At 41.0% G+C, this 15,107-nt stretch overlaps 2 protein-coding genes across 6 annotated transcripts in view; one reads left to right on the top strand and one right to left on the bottom strand.

Moving 5' to 3' along the window:
- LOC118372137 (transmembrane 9 superfamily member 2-like) overlaps window positions 1-5,752 on the bottom strand; it is an 18,405-nt gene extending 12,653 nt beyond the window's left edge. Inside the window, exons 1-8 of one of the 2 annotated variants that reach the window (XM_035757922.2) lie at window positions 5,460-5,752; window positions 3,377-3,444; window positions 2,196-2,289; window positions 1,833-1,960; window positions 1,434-1,563; window positions 1,019-1,146; window positions 537-648; window positions 327-406 (exon numbers count right to left, since the gene is read on the bottom strand). In XM_035757922.2, coding sequence (XP_035613815.1) covers window positions 327-406; window positions 537-648; window positions 1,019-1,146; window positions 1,434-1,563; window positions 1,833-1,960; window positions 2,196-2,289; window positions 3,377-3,444; window positions 5,460-5,594 — 875 coding nt within the window. In that variant the 5' untranslated portion in view covers window positions 5,595-5,752. The remainder of the gene's footprint in view (window positions 1-326; window positions 407-536; window positions 649-1,018; window positions 1,147-1,433; window positions 1,564-1,832; window positions 1,961-2,195; window positions 2,290-3,376; window positions 3,445-5,459) is intronic. The other variant, XM_035757923.2, reaches the window with a different exon arrangement.
- LOC118372138 (RNA-binding motif protein, X chromosome-like) lies at window positions 4,747-15,107 on the top strand. Of its 4 annotated transcripts, none has more exons than XM_035757927.2 (11): window positions 4,759-4,892; window positions 10,085-10,189; window positions 10,889-11,014; window positions 11,327-11,433; window positions 11,527-11,680; window positions 11,874-12,014; window positions 12,125-12,239; window positions 12,366-12,482; window positions 12,561-12,652; window positions 14,804-14,889; window positions 14,977-15,107. In XM_035757927.2, the coding sequence occupies exons 3-10, from the start codon at window positions 10,906-10,908 to the stop codon at window positions 14,806-14,808; spliced, it is 840 nt and encodes a 279-aa protein (XP_035613820.1). In that variant the 5' UTR covers window positions 4,759-4,892; window positions 10,085-10,189; window positions 10,889-10,905; the 3' UTR covers window positions 14,809-14,889; window positions 14,977-15,107. The 4 variants fall into 4 exon arrangements, with proteins under 4 accessions (XP_035613818.1, XP_035613820.1, XP_035613817.1 ...); XM_035757924.2 differs by having other exon boundaries at window positions 4,767-4,892; window positions 13,190-14,889; XM_035757926.2 differs by having other exon boundaries at window positions 4,772-4,892; window positions 11,901-12,014; window positions 13,190-14,889.

The raw sequence follows: 15,107 nt of genomic DNA, 5'->3' as shown, positions 1-15,107 counted from the left end.
TGGATTAAACTCATATCTACTGATAGTGATTGACTGGAAACGTCACTGCCTTTTGGTTTTGACTTCATACAAGTCGCTCAGGCTGGTGTTTACAGAACAGTTGCCTGCTGATTAGGATATAAGGAAGGGCCTTCTCAGAGGCCTGTTAAACATTTTCTCTACTTCTATGCTGTAAGTCCCTTATCAAGGCTGAGTGTTGCGAGACCTAGCGTACCTGAGACCTAGCGTACCTGAGACCTAGCGTACCTGAGACCTAGCGTACCTGAGACCTAGCGTACCTGAGACCTAGCGTACCTGAGACCTAGCGTACCTGAGACCTAGCGTACCTGAACCACTGGATGTTGGTGTGAGGCATGGAGACCAAAATGTAGTCCCATCTAGAGGCCCACTTGATGTCATTGTTTTCCTGTGAATGAAGAAATTATTATTTGAGAAAGAGAATACTTTAATGCTTCTATGAACTATGCTGTCGACCAAACACATGGTGTACTTGTATGTGTAAAACAAATACTTTGTGGTTAACTGTTCTAATGTACCTCGAAGCTGACAGAGTAGGTGTAGGTGATTTTCACATCACTGGTAAACTCTCCAGGAACCTCCATGGGAGGGCCTTCACATGTCGGTTTGTCAGCGTCAGCATTGTTGATACTGTCAATCACACAAACACACATTAGACCACTAGCTACAACACAAAACCATTTCAAAAAGTATTATAAAGTTGGGGGCTTTCCAGTGCTTCATATGAAACTCTGCTTGTCTATACCAGATGCATGCTGCAGTGCAAAAAAAGTAGGAGTTTTGGACTCCTCTGGTGAAATGTGGAAATTACACTAATCAACAATAATATTAAACAACCGTACGTGGCAAACAGTTGTTCATCGAGTATAGAACAGTGCATATTCATGGCCACCTATGGAAGCACCAGCGACCGTATGTTCAAGTGCGGCTAATGAAAATGGAATAGATCTGTTCATACATCACCTGATTTACACGCTATCTGGCCGTCTGAAATTCTTACCTCTTGGGCTCCAGTGTGGCAGCCACCAGGCGAGCTCCTCTCCACCCCTCCCCTTCCCCATTGTGGTAGGTCAATTTGATGTCCACGTGGTTGAAGATGTAAAATGTGTTCTTCTTGTTGAAGTCAGACTGAAAAGAGAAAAGATTCCAGTCAATTACCCCATATTGCATACTAAACACAATCATATTCAAAGTAGGTTATCATTAGAGCTATTATAAAAACAGCACGGCTCACCCTAATACGACACACTCACCCCACTCATGGTCCAATCTAATGATGTTGTTACAACTGAATATTACCATTTCACAACACAGCCTGTCCTGAACTAGAATTGGCATAGCTACAATCTCTGGTGTTATCAGATAGATATTGGACAACCATCCTGTGTGTGAGATATTGTAAAAGTATGGCTCACATTGATGACACAGGCATCTTTAGCGCGCCCTTCGGTGGTGACGAGGCAGCCAATGGGGAATCCAGGATTGCAGTATTTCTGACTGTCTTCCACATCATAGCACCAGGTGACTGGCATGTTGTCAACAATCCTGAAAACAAACACACATTTTGTTAAACCCAATTTTAAAAAACACTCAAACTGGAAAAGCCCTGCAAGTGATTTGGTTGACACAAATCTGTCTCCCGTTCATCCACCTCCGTCTAACCAAATGCTGTGCAAAAATAGTGTTAACCTCTTGTATAGGATTCGTATCATGCTAAGGGGCCCTACTATGCCTGGGGGTAAGCAGACCTATTTTCTGTAGAATTAACTACAAGTATCTCAACCTATTCAGGAGAAGGAGAATTATTAGCTCACCAATGGTGCTGGTAGTTCAACTGCATTCCTCTCTTGAGGAAGTCCAGCATGTTCTTATCCTCGGTTTTATCCTTCACATAGGTTTTGGTGCACAATTTCTTGCATTTCTCATCTTTTTTGAATGAGAACTGAAGGAAAGTGAAGAATAAAAACTCTTGACACTGCCATAAAGTAACACATAAATGGGTATAACAGGAAGAACAGGGCAGCTTGAATAGCCGGTCTTGTCTGGAGTGATTGAGCAACACAAAACAATGGAATCCAATACCTGAAAAGCTGGGCCCAGAAGACCTTTAGTGTAATTAAAGCCTGGTGGTACATGCCAGACTATCAATGAAACCTGTGATGACAGAGGTGCCCTACCTTGTATGGTGACGTCTCAATTCTCTCACCAAATAGCACCTGGCCCAGGTTCTCAGACGGTCTCCTCTCATTGTCATCTTTGCAGAAGTCAAAGCTGTGAAAGGAATTTGTTGACTATGAATGTGCAATGATCTAACAAAAGTAAGATACGGTAGACAGAGGTATGTACCAGTCAGAGCTGCTGCCAAAGTTAAAGTAAATAAAAACTTAAATGAATAATTTAGAGAAAATTTTGTAAAAATTAAAATAATGAATATACTCAAGCCAAAACTAACTAAAATAAAAAAAAAACAGTCATAAATTATGTTCAGTTTTAGTTTATTTTTCTTCTAAACTGTGTGCAAAATCGAATGGTGTTTTGAAGCCTTGGGGGGACATCAGAGTGACATTGCTGACCAAGGCACTTCTCCCCCGATTGCTCAGTTTAGCCAGATGGCCAGCTCTTGGAAGAGTCTTGGTGGTTCCAAACTTCTTCCATTTAAGAATGATGGAGGACCTTCTTGGGGACCTTCAATGCTGCAGACATTTTTTGGTAATCTTCCCAAGATCTATGCCTCAACACAACCCTGTCTCGGAGCTCTATGGACAATTCCTTCGATCTCAAGGCTTGGTTTTTGCTCTGTCAACTCTGGGATCTTATCTAGATAGGCGTGTGCTTATTCGAGCTCAATTTCGAGTCTCATAGCAAAGGGTCTGAATACTTATGTAAATAACGCATTTCTGTTTTTAAAAACCTATTTTCATTTGTCATTATGGGGTATTGTGTGTAGATTGATGAGGGGAAATTTGTATTTCATCCATTTTAGAATAAGCCTGTAACGTAACAATATTTTGAAAACTTCAGGGGGTCTGATTACTTTCCAAAGGGGGTCTGATTACTTTCCAAATGCACTGTATGCCTTAATTTAATTTTTTTATTTAGACTCTTCGATTTCAATTGACACCAAATTTGACATGCTCTTATGAACTGGAAATGACCTCACATGCATGCTTTCGGTCCCTAACACTAACAAAATAAATAATATAAAAATGAAATATTTGTATACAAATGAACTAAATAACAACTAGCCAATCAAGTCTGAAAACTGAAACCAAACAGAATTTCAAATAAAAATCAAAGATCTAATAGAAATAAAAACGAATACAAAAACACAACTATAATAACCTTGGCTACTACTTACACGTCATATTCATAGGGCAGAACTGATTCCACTGAGTCCAAGCGATTCACAAACAGCTGGATGAGAGTCTAAGGAAGGAGAGAGATGGTCATACAGGCATGTTGCCTAATAAATCTGTGCGATACCACTTACAGGTATACAGTCAAGGCACTGCCCAAACATGGAAGATTAACTTAGTGTTGAATAAAATTATAATTTTACTCCAACGATTGTCCATGGGGTTGATCCTTAAAATGATCGAACATTTTTACATTAATATTTACCCAACTTTTTTGAGCGCCGGTGCAGAAGTTGCGATTTAGATCACCTGACACGTGCACTAAACCTTGCAAACACCTGCAAGACTACGGTTAGTATGCATGCATCCGTCATGTTGATAGACTATTATATTATTTAATCACATTATAAGCGCAGCAATACGCACAAGGCAGCAGGCTACGCGCGAATGTTCCGACCATAATGTAATTAGCGGGAAACCACCATTGTGACAGAAAATATCCGTTAGGAATGTAGAAAGAGGTGAGATCTAATATGCAACTACTAACATGGGTTGCTATTATGACAGATGCTACGAATATACTGTACACGCGCATGTAATTTAGGTCATAAACACACAGAGGCCTGTGTTTTGAAGTCAGTTTAATAATACAACCAGCACTGAATGGTGTAGGGAATCATTGTACCATCTAAATTGCTGTGAAATATATTTTCAATAACAACAAATATAATTTTTACAGTTGTTTGAAACCGGTGTACGAAAACGACAGTTAGTTTCGGTTTTGGTCCACCAGCTTCGAACAGTGGTTTTGGCGAATATCAATGGCCGATCACAACACTGGCGATTAAATAATACTGTGAAACACTAACGTACCACTATTAGCGCCAGATATATTATGGACATTTTAAGAAATAACAATGGAAAAATAAAGCAAAAATGCGTAGCACCTTTAAGTACATTACTGTGATTGTTTTTAAACAAAATGGTCAAAAATAGCTTCTTAGTTAGAGCAATTTCTCAAGCAAGAATTTTGCTAGGACTATCTGGGAGTGGTCTGAGTGGTGGGGGGAACTGATAATTAGCTGTTATTGCCAGAGGTTAGGAACAGCTCTTACTCACACTAAAAGGGCATTATCATTTTCACAATATTAGTCCAACCTCAGTGTGGAGATAAACACGGTGATATCACATTTCTGACTGCACTGGGCCTTTAACACGCATATTTCGCTGTACGGTTTTGGAAACAAAATGAACGTATCTTTCATATCAGCCAGAAATAATTTTATGAAATCTAAAGGTTAAATTACTACACACCCTTTATGGGGATTAGGGTTCCCACATGGTCATACCTCCATGTTACAGTCCTTGTTTAAGGAGGACAGAGAGTCGACCGTCTGTGTTAATTAGCCATCTAGCATGTCCACCTGTTCCCTTAGAATAACTGGGAAGGGAGTGTAACGTTAGTTCGTCGGCTGGACGTAAAAAGCCATATTGATCTGTTCAAACCTGCTACATACAGTAAGTGTATATCTGTTTTATTTTAAGATTCTCAGATAATACAAGTTCCATATGTTTCGAAAACGGTATCGCAAGTGGTGATTGGCGTTTCTAAACGTTAAAACAGTATCGGGATTGTAGTTAACATGGTCATACCGGTAAGCAGTGCTTACAACTGAGAACCTTGCTTGAGATAAGGCAGAATGCCTTGGGTTCTCAAGAGCAAATGTTTTGTAGTTATCTTACTAGCCAGCCGTGACGGACAAGTTGCAGACTAACTAATTATGTAAACCACTTCAAATCAAGACTAGTCAGCTAGCAAACTAGCAACAACTGTTAACGTTACGTTAATGTTTGGTAGTTTAGCTAGTGAATAGCTTTGGTAACTAGTGCAACAGTATCTGTCACCTGACTAGCATGCAGCTAGCTACATAACGCTAGGAACAAACCCCGTAACTAGCTAGCCAGTCGAAGGAAATAAACAAAACATTAAACCGTCAATTTGATGCACAAACTAGTTAGTTTACAGCGAAATAACCACGTGCGACCATGTCAGTCCGTAAAAAAAGACCAAATGTGTAAATTTACCTGACAATCATCGCCTCCTTTAACATCTTCACAAAAACTCACTGGGGCTAAACCCGGAAGGTAGAATCCTGAACAAGTACTAAAGGCAAGTAACGTGAACACAAGTACAAATGCAGTGTCTATCCGCGTCTTCATTGTCCTGGTTTTGTTTCTAATTTCAATTCACTTGATATGTAGCTAGTTCCGTTTTTGTTTCTGCGAGGAAAAATAACGTTAGCTAGCCAGCTTGTCAGCCAGTTGAGCTTAGATAATTAGCTAGCGTCAAACGCTACTTCTTCTATGATGTAATGGCTGTCCGCAAACCAACGTTAAATGTTCATGCCGCCATCTACTGTGCTGGAGTGTGGTCGATTACGGTTTACAACATTTCTAAATCCTCCTACCTAGCTCAGTACTTCTGAGAAAATAAAAAAGCTCCCTACTAAGTTCTAATAGACCCTCCCCCATCGCCTTCCAAACCCATTCCAACCTCAATGACCCCACACTTCAATCTTTCCCTCTCTTCAACATACTTACAACAATATAACAACACCTGCTCCACCGTTTCAATCGACCATACACTCCAGATGCAAACCATTCACTTGCTTGGCAACCAGATGTAATTACAAGTTCAATGTCCTAAGCAAACACCACCTCTCTCTTCCGAATCTGACCTTTGAATCTTGGTCCACCAACCTTTCCTTGGAGGGCATATAAATGCCGGCCCTTGTGCTCAGTCCCATCTCTTCTGCCACATGTAACAGTTTAACTTCCATCCCTCTCCTCGCTCCGGACCCTCTGCACACATCAACAACTGACACCCACGAAGCATCGTTACCCATCGCGCCACCAATTTTTTTATTTTTTTTATTAATATCAAATCAATACATGAAGCACATGAGGGAACACAAGCATACATAGATTACAAACAATAGACAATCGAGCTAGGGGGTACAATATCACATAACAATTACACAAGGACCTTAGGGGACATGCATATACTTACAATTCTAACAGCTTTTTTGTTAGTAGAGCATTTAACCGTCTTAAAATACAGTTCAATTTCTTTTTGTAGGATACGAAAATGTGGTTTTCTGTTTGTAAATTTACATTTGTGTATATGAAATTTGGCCAAAAGAATAATGAAATTAATTACGGCAAAATGATTGCGCTTATTTCTATTGTATGTAAAGAATCCAAACAGTACATCTCTCCACAATAGTGTAAAATCTTCATAAATGTGTTCAATTATAAACCTACTGATGTCTTGCCACAGTTTTCTTACATGCATACAATGCCAAAAAAGATGCACAACTGTTTCTGGGTGGTCATTACAAAAGGAGCAATTTGAGTTGATGTTTTCCTTAAACTTCTTCATATAGTGGTTGGCAGGATAATATTTATGAATAATTTTAAAGGAAACTTCCTTCGTTTTGTTAACAAGTAGGTATGTGTGTGGCAACATCCAAACTTTTTTCCAACATATATTATCAATAAATCCATTCCAATAAGGCATGACATAAGGTATAGATAGATACAACATCCTGCTGAAACAAGGATCGTATCGCTCTGTTGTTGAATGGACCAAAAGAGAAACAACCATCGGGCCACAAAAGCCACGGCCCCCCCCTCAGAGCGAGTTACGTCACCGATTGAAATGCTATTAGCGCGCACCACCGCTAACTAGCTAGTAATTTCACATCGGTTACACACACATCTATAAAAATAGCTCTGACATCTTACATTTACCCAATATCAATTATATCTTGTTTCAAATCTCTTTAACAAAGGTATGCTTTGTTAAACGTTCATTTGTGGAATATCTTTCCTTAATGCGTTTGAGCCAATCAGTTGTGTTGTGACAAGGTAGGGTGGTATACAGAAGATTGCCCTATTTGGTAAAAGACCAATTCCATATTTTGGCAAGAACAGCTGAAATAAGCAAAGAGAAATGACAGTCCATCAAAAATATGAAATAACCCTTTTTTGTTGTTGAAGTGACCCAAACAGGTTTAAACAAATCCTAATATATTTGAGATTCTTCAAAGTAGCCAACCCTTGTCTTGATGACAGCTTTACACACTTTTGGCATTCTCTCAACCAGCTTTGAGGAATGTTTTTCCAACAGTCAGGAGTAAGGAGTTCACACATATGCGGGGCACTTGTTGGCTATTTTTCCTTCACCCTGCGGTCCAACTCATCCCAAACCACCTCAACTGGGTTGATTGAGGTTGAGTGATTGTGGAGGCCAGGTCATCTGATGCAGCACTCTATCACTCTCCTTGGTCAAATAGCCCTTTCACTGCCTGGAGGTGTGTTTTGGGTCATTGTCCTGTTGAAAAACAAATGATAGTCCCACTAAGCGCAAACCAGATGGGATGGTGTATCGCTGCAGCATGCTGTGGTAGCCATGCTGGTTAAGTGTGCCTTGAATTCAAAATTAATCAGTGTCATCAGCAAAGCAGCATCACACCTCCTCCTTCATGCTTCACGGTGGGAACCACACATGCGGAAATCATCCGTTCACCTACTCTGCTTCTCAAAGACGGTGGTTGGAACCAAACATCTTAAACTTGGACTCATCAGACCAAAGGACAGATTTCCACCGGTCTAATGTCCATTGCTCGTGTTTTTTGGCCCAAGCAATTCTCTTCTTCTTATTGGTGTCCTTTAGTAGTGGTTTCTTTGCAGCAATTCAAATGTGAAGGCCTGATAGTCACTAACTTTACCTACATGTACAGTGGGGCAAAAAAGTATTTCGTCAGCCACCAATTGTGCAAGCTCTCCCACTTAAAAAGATGAGGCCTGTAATTTATCATAGGTACACTTCAACTATGACAGACCAAATGAGAAGAAAAAAATACAGAATCACATTGTAGGATTTTTTATGAATTTATTTGCAAATTATGGTGGAAAATAAGCTTTTGTTATTGACCAAATACTTATCTCAATACTTTGTTATATACCCTTTGTTGGCAATGACAGAGGTCAAACGTTTTCTGTAAGTCTTCACAAGGTTTTCATACACTGTTGCTGGTATTTTGGCCCATTCCTCCATGCAGATCTCCTCCAGAGCAGTGATGTTTTGGGGCTGTTGCTGGGCAACACGGACTTTCAACTCCCTCCAAAGATTTTCTATGCGGTTGAGATCTGGAGACTGGCTAGGCCACTCCAGGACTTTGAAATGCTTCTTACGAAGCCACTCCTTCGTTGCCTGGGCGGTGTATTTGGGATCATTGTCATGCTGAAAGACCCACGTTTCTTCTTCAATGCCCTTGCTGATGGAGGTTTTCACTCAGAATCTTACGATACATGGCCCCATTCATTCTTTCCTTTACACGGATCAGTCGTCCTGGTCCCTTTGCAGAAAAACAGCCCCAAAGCATGATGTTTCCACCCCCATGCTTCACAGTAGGTATGGTGTTCTTTGGATGCAACTCAGCATTCTTTGTCCTCCAAACACGACGAGTTGAGTTTTTACCAAAAAGCTATATTTTGGTTTCATCTGACCATATGACATTCTCCCAATCTTCTTCTGGATCATCCAAATGCTCTCTAGCAAACTTCAGACGGGCCTGGACATGTACTGGCTTAAGCAGGGGGACACGTCTGGCACAGCAGGATTTGGGTCCCTGGCGGCATAGTGTGTTACTGATTGGCTTTGTTACTTTGGTCCCAGCTCTCTGCAGGTCATTCACTAGGTCCCCCCGTGTGGCTCACCGTTCTTGTGATCATTTTGACCCCACGGGGTGAGATCTTGCGTGGAGCTCCAGATCGAGGGAGATTATCAGTGGTCTTGTATGTCTTCCATTTCCTAATTGCTCCCACAGTTGATTTCTTCAAACCAAGCTGCTTACCTATTGCAGATTCAGTCTTCCCAGCCTGGTGCAGGTCTACAATTTTGTTTCTGGTGTCCTTTGACAGCTCTTTGGTCTTGGCCATTGTGGAGTTTGGAGTGTGACTGTTTGAGGTTGTGGACAGGTGTCTTTTATACTGATAACAAGTTCAAACAGGTGCCATTAATACAGGTAACGAGTGGAGGGCAGAGGAGCCTCTTAAAGAAGAAGTTACAGGTCTGTGAGAGCCAGAAATCTTGCTTGTTTGTAGGTGACCATACTTATTTTCCACCATAATTAGCAAATAAATTCATTAAAAATCTAACCATGGTTAGACCAACAATGGGATCTGACAGTAACCATGGAGGAACATCCCCTATCACCACAGAAGGGCCAACCTCCAACTCCCTCAAACCACTTTCATCAGCAAGCTTTCCAACTGTCCAACCAAAGCCACTGCCTTGTCTACTAGCACACATCCAACCCGTCGTTCGTTTGGTTGTCATTAAGAAGTGGGGCGGACGATACGTTTGATTGGTTAGTCTTCCAGACTCTTGGCAAATATATTTACAACTAACCCTCCTTGTTCCATCTGTGCTGTTGGTCTTCTCTAAAGTCGTGTTAGTTGAAATGTTGCAAGCAACCTACCTATAACATTATTACTGTTCAATGCTGTCATATTTGTTCTATATTTGTATGCCCATTAGAATAAAACAAAAAATGGAAGAAAATACAATATGAAAAATTATATCAGACATTCACATAAAAAAAGAGGCAGTGGTTTTACTCTTTGCTGTGCTGGTTTTTCAGATTGCCAGCTACTTCCGGATGCGTGATAGCACGTGATCGTTATAAATTTACATCCATCGTTTCGCAGTTTTCTTGAGGCGCCAGCGCGTTGAGAAAATCGTAGAGGTAGGTGTCAAGCACCGTTCAAATGTATTTTGTGCACAATGTTTTGCAGATAGTAAACGTCCAACTCACGTTAAAATCAGATAAAACCCCCATACATTTATGCACCTATTTTTTAACATCCGACTAACAGCTAGCCAGCTTCAAATGAACTCGTCGCCATTTTGAGTTTTGTTGAATGAACCCACAGTTTTGTCCGGTTGTTATTTATTGTTAAATGCACGTTTATTGTTAAGTTACTAATCATGCACTTGGACTGACATGGTCCCACGTGATAATTCTGATTTAAACTAACTAGTTTGTAAATCCGCTTACTTGCCAGGTAACTCGAGCTAGTATAATTGATGTCCTGGCTGGATGGGAATTGGCAGAGATACGTTTGGTTTGGAAATGTTAGCTAGCCATTCATTCCACTTTCGACGCCATTTTGTCCTGCATGTTAAAGCTTAACAAAAAGATACAATAATGTACAATGTTAACTTTCTAATCGTAGATGACGTTAGTTACACAACACATTAACTTGCTAGACACCACGTAGACCCGAATCAAATATTAAGCTAACGTTAGCTAGTTAACGGCATATTTCGAAACCGAGGTCTGGAGGGAGGACAAATTGTTTTCCCCAACATGCCTTAGTCCAAGCATGCTCATTTGTTGCACAAACAGTCGATCTGGTGGCTTAAAACGATTTTCTCCTATTAGATTAAACCCACACAAATATGGCAGAGGCAGATCGACCAGGGAAGCTATTCATCGGAGGCCTGGACACTGAAACTGACGAAAAGGCCCTTGAGAAGTATTTCAGCAAATATGGCAGAATAGTGGAAGGTACATATTTTTAAACATGTTTATTTTATCTTGGTTATGAAGAATACACCTAAATGGATTGCTGTTACATTGCAATAGTTATGTCCCAATAAAGACATTACTCTTGCTATTGTATGAGGACAGAACTTATGCGTATTGGAACTGCTTGGATCTCAATTATGAGCGATTAAGTGAATAACACAATGGTTTTGATAAGCAATGAGCTGGGGAAAAAACACCAATAACTCAATTCTGAGCATCATTTCAGATTAATATTTTGTAACCTAGTCATCTTCTTGTGTCTGCATTAAATATATATATTTTTCTTTCCAGTTCTGTTGATGAAAGATCGGGAAACAAACAAATCAAGAGGTTTTGCTTTTGTGACCTTCGAGAGTCCTGCAGATGCAAAGGATGCTGCACGTGAAATGAATGGGAAGGTAAAGTTGTGCATTTTCTAAATCTACTTAAATTACCCTAGTGTCTGTAGCTTGTGTACATTCCTAATGTTCACTTCAATCTCTTTTTAAAAGTCGCTTGATGGAAAGCCAATCAAGGTTGAACAAGCTACGAAACCTACTTTTGGACGCGGCCCACCACCCATGCATCCACGCAGCCGTGGTCCCCCTAGAGGCCTTCGAGGATCTAGAGGAGCACCAAGTGGAATGAGGGGTCCACCATCCAGAGGTAACTTTGCGGAAGTACTCACCGGAGTTGTTGTATTGGGCATTTATGAACAGTATTATTTAAAAAAAAACTTACATTGGGATATGTATGTAGGCTATGAAACTGGCATTTATGTCTTTTGAAATTACTTTTTCACATTGTTTCATGAGTGCTGAGTTTGCCATTAATATTTGCATTTCTTGTCTGCCAAAAGACTACTATGATAACATAGGAATTGTAGAACCCTTTTTCAAAGGGATTTCATCCAGAGGCCCCCCACCACTGAAGAGAGGACCTCCGATTCGTAATGGAGGCCCCCCACCCAAGAGACACGCTCCTTCTCCTATGGGTAGAAGTAAGTGTGAATACCTCTCTTGGAACTTATTGCTGTAAGGAATGACTAACCACGTAGTGCCACAGACTTCTGTTCTCCTGATAATTACTGCCAGATCTTGTTTTCTTTAGCTCCCATGTCTAGGGACAGGGACCCCTATGGCCCACCCCCTCCCCGCAGAGAGTCGATGTCCAGAAGGGATGATTACCCATCACCAAGGGATGACTATTACAGCGCAAAGGACAGGTGGGTTTGCCCATTCAATAAATATCTTACTACTCTGTTTGCGGTTGGTTACATGTTCTTAATGTTACTTATAACATTTGTCAAATTGCTTATTTATACAAGTGGCATGTTTTCCCATTTTGACAGCTATTCTAGCCGGGACTATACGAGTTCCAGGGATACAAGGGACTACGCACCACCACCAAGGGATTATCCCCAATCCAGTTCCCGTGATGACTATGGGTCAATGTCCAGGGGCTACAGGTGTGTTTGACTTGTGACTCTAAAGATTGGTTGAGAGTTCCGTTGACATAAGTAACGTTACACCATTCCTTTCACTAGTGAGCGTGATGGCTATGGTGGAGGCCGGGAACCCAAAAGCTATATGGAGCGCCCTAGTGCAGCCGCATATCGAGAGCCCTACGGTGGTTACGGTAAGATTGACCACTTAAGTATAATGGACAAAAGTTGCTCCAGTCTCCCACAACCTGCTCAATGTCCCCCTGGGAGCTGGAGACCTTACATGCACCGCAAGGGAAACATCCAAAAAGCCTCTTAACCATTCAATGTTCATTCTACAGTGTCAGAAAATACTCCCTCAAGGAGTCGTGCTCAAATCTGTTTTTGTAGGGTGAAACGACCCTCACAAAACCATCAAGACCTCACTGAAAAACTGTGACCAATGTGAGATTCTAACAACTGGAATTCTAAAAGGAAAAAGCAGCTCCTCAACAAAACCATGGCATGCTCAAAGGGCTTTCATTGCCTAATTTATGATCCCCCAAGCTTGGATAAATAATCGCTGAAAGCACCTAAATGTTAAGTTTTGATCAGATCCCTAGCATATTGGAGATTTAAACGTATAGTTGCAATTGATAGTCTTAAGAAATACTCACAGAAAACATTGGCTCATAATTCAGCAAAGTGTGTGAAGTGAAACTTGCCAATTACCTGACCCATTGACCCTGCAGGTAACTCACGCAGCGCCCCACCCTCAAGGGCCCCCCAACCATCCTACAATGGCAGTGGCGGAAGCAGTCGCTATGACGACTATGGCAGCAGTTCCCGGGATGGCTATGGCGGTCGTGAAAGTTACCCCAGCAGTCGAAGTGACCCATACCCCCCTAGCCGTGGTGAGCGAATGGGCAGGCAGGAGCGGGGGCCAGCGCCCCCTATCGAGAGAGGCTACCCTCCTCGTGACGCGTACAGTGGCTCAAGTCGTGGAGCACCCCGTGGTGGCCGCGGAGGCACCAGAGTCGATAGAGGAATTGCCCGCAGCAGATACTGAGATGGACTTGGACATGACATCAAAGCGACCGCTACGTAATGCGTGTTCATTCACTACTTGTATAAGTGGGTGGAAAGTAGGAGGGCAAAAAAACTAGGATGTCAAATTCCATGGACAAGCATAGGTTTTGAGATGTTTATCTTCAGGCTGTCAATTTCTTTTTGTTTTAAGTGTTAAAATACTTTTATTTCCCCAGCCCATGTAATGATATCATTGCCAAGTGATGCGTGTTTAGTTTTTGTACATTTAGTGCTGTTAAGTCCTGCTATGCCCATGGATATGGCTTTCGTATACTAATAAAGTTTTTAACCAAAGTTCTTTACGCAACACTAATGGATGTTCTGAAAGTGACAAACTATTACATAAATGTACACCGATTGCCCAGCGCACATCAACAAGTAGAGATCATTTGAGATGCAGAGCTTTCAACTGTGACGCTTGTAGATGACACTTAGCAGTCCTGTACTTTGCATTGTCCAACTGGGTTGTCGGAGGACAACGCAAATGTCAATCAGTGTAGTTTTCCCTCAGTGGAAATGGAGTCATCGCCATAAAGCCAAACAATGCTGGCTTGCAACGACCTTACCAAAGACCAACAACCAAACGCCAGAGTCTTTTCAACCCGACTGATAGTGTCAACAGCTGGTAAGCAAAGCAAAACTTTTTGTTTCTCGTCTGTTAACTTAATTTCTCATTACCGTGAATTGCAGTCTGCTCAAAAGGTATATTGTTCAAGAGACTGGATGCCCCAGGGAATGAAACGAATCCATTTAGTTCAATTGAAGTAGCTTTTTTTTTTTTTTAAGTCTTTTTATCTACAAAATTTTGATTACATACATTTTAAGAAATTGTATTTTACTTGATAAACAATGAATTAGCCACTAAACCTACGTTACGGGTCAACATCTAACTTGTCAACAATGCGCAGAATCACAAAAGGAGATCACCTTTGCTGGGCACTTGTTTTTTTTTCAACTCATCCCAAAAAATGTTTGGCAATTTTTTTTTTACTGAGGGGCAATGTTCATAATAAGGATTTTTTTTTTGTGTACAGTGGATTTCATTTTATTTTTCTGTGCCATAGTCAAAGATCAAGCTTGTCTCAAGCATGCCAATTCTCAAATGGAGACCACTCGGAAGAGCAGCCATGACCTAACAACCAAGCTGGAAAGTGAATGGGAGCGAGAATCAAATCGGACCATTGCGTTATTTGAAGGGGATACTGAAAGATTGGGTTATCAATTTTATGTAATCCAAAAGAAATGGCGGGATGTTAATTTATAATTTCTTGTTTCAGGATGAGCAATCTTGGAACTATTGCTGATTAAAGCCGTCCTGTTGGATCCAAGTGGATGTTGGACCACTGCATAGAGAACCGAACGTGTATGACCACCACCTTCAGTAATCAAGAGTTTAATAGCTACATGTAACGTTTTCAGACTTAATAGACTATTTGCTTCCCTGTTCCAGGTACCAGTGCTGATCATGTGACGGAACCAAGCGTGGTGGGCAGATCTATGGACAGAACTCTGGCTGAGAAATGGGCCTTGAAGTCTTAATGTCTATTTTTGCCAATAAAACATTTATTTTTTTACTTGGAA

The sequence above is a fragment of the Oncorhynchus keta genome, chromosome 30 (assembly GCF_023373465.1).
Source record: "Oncorhynchus keta strain PuntledgeMale-10-30-2019 chromosome 30, Oket_V2, whole genome shotgun sequence".
Classification (NCBI taxonomy): domain Eukaryota; kingdom Metazoa; phylum Chordata; class Actinopteri; order Salmoniformes; family Salmonidae; genus Oncorhynchus; species Oncorhynchus keta.
Note: the sequence above shows the minus strand (reverse complement) of the source record. Positions and strands in the feature narration are given on the sequence as shown.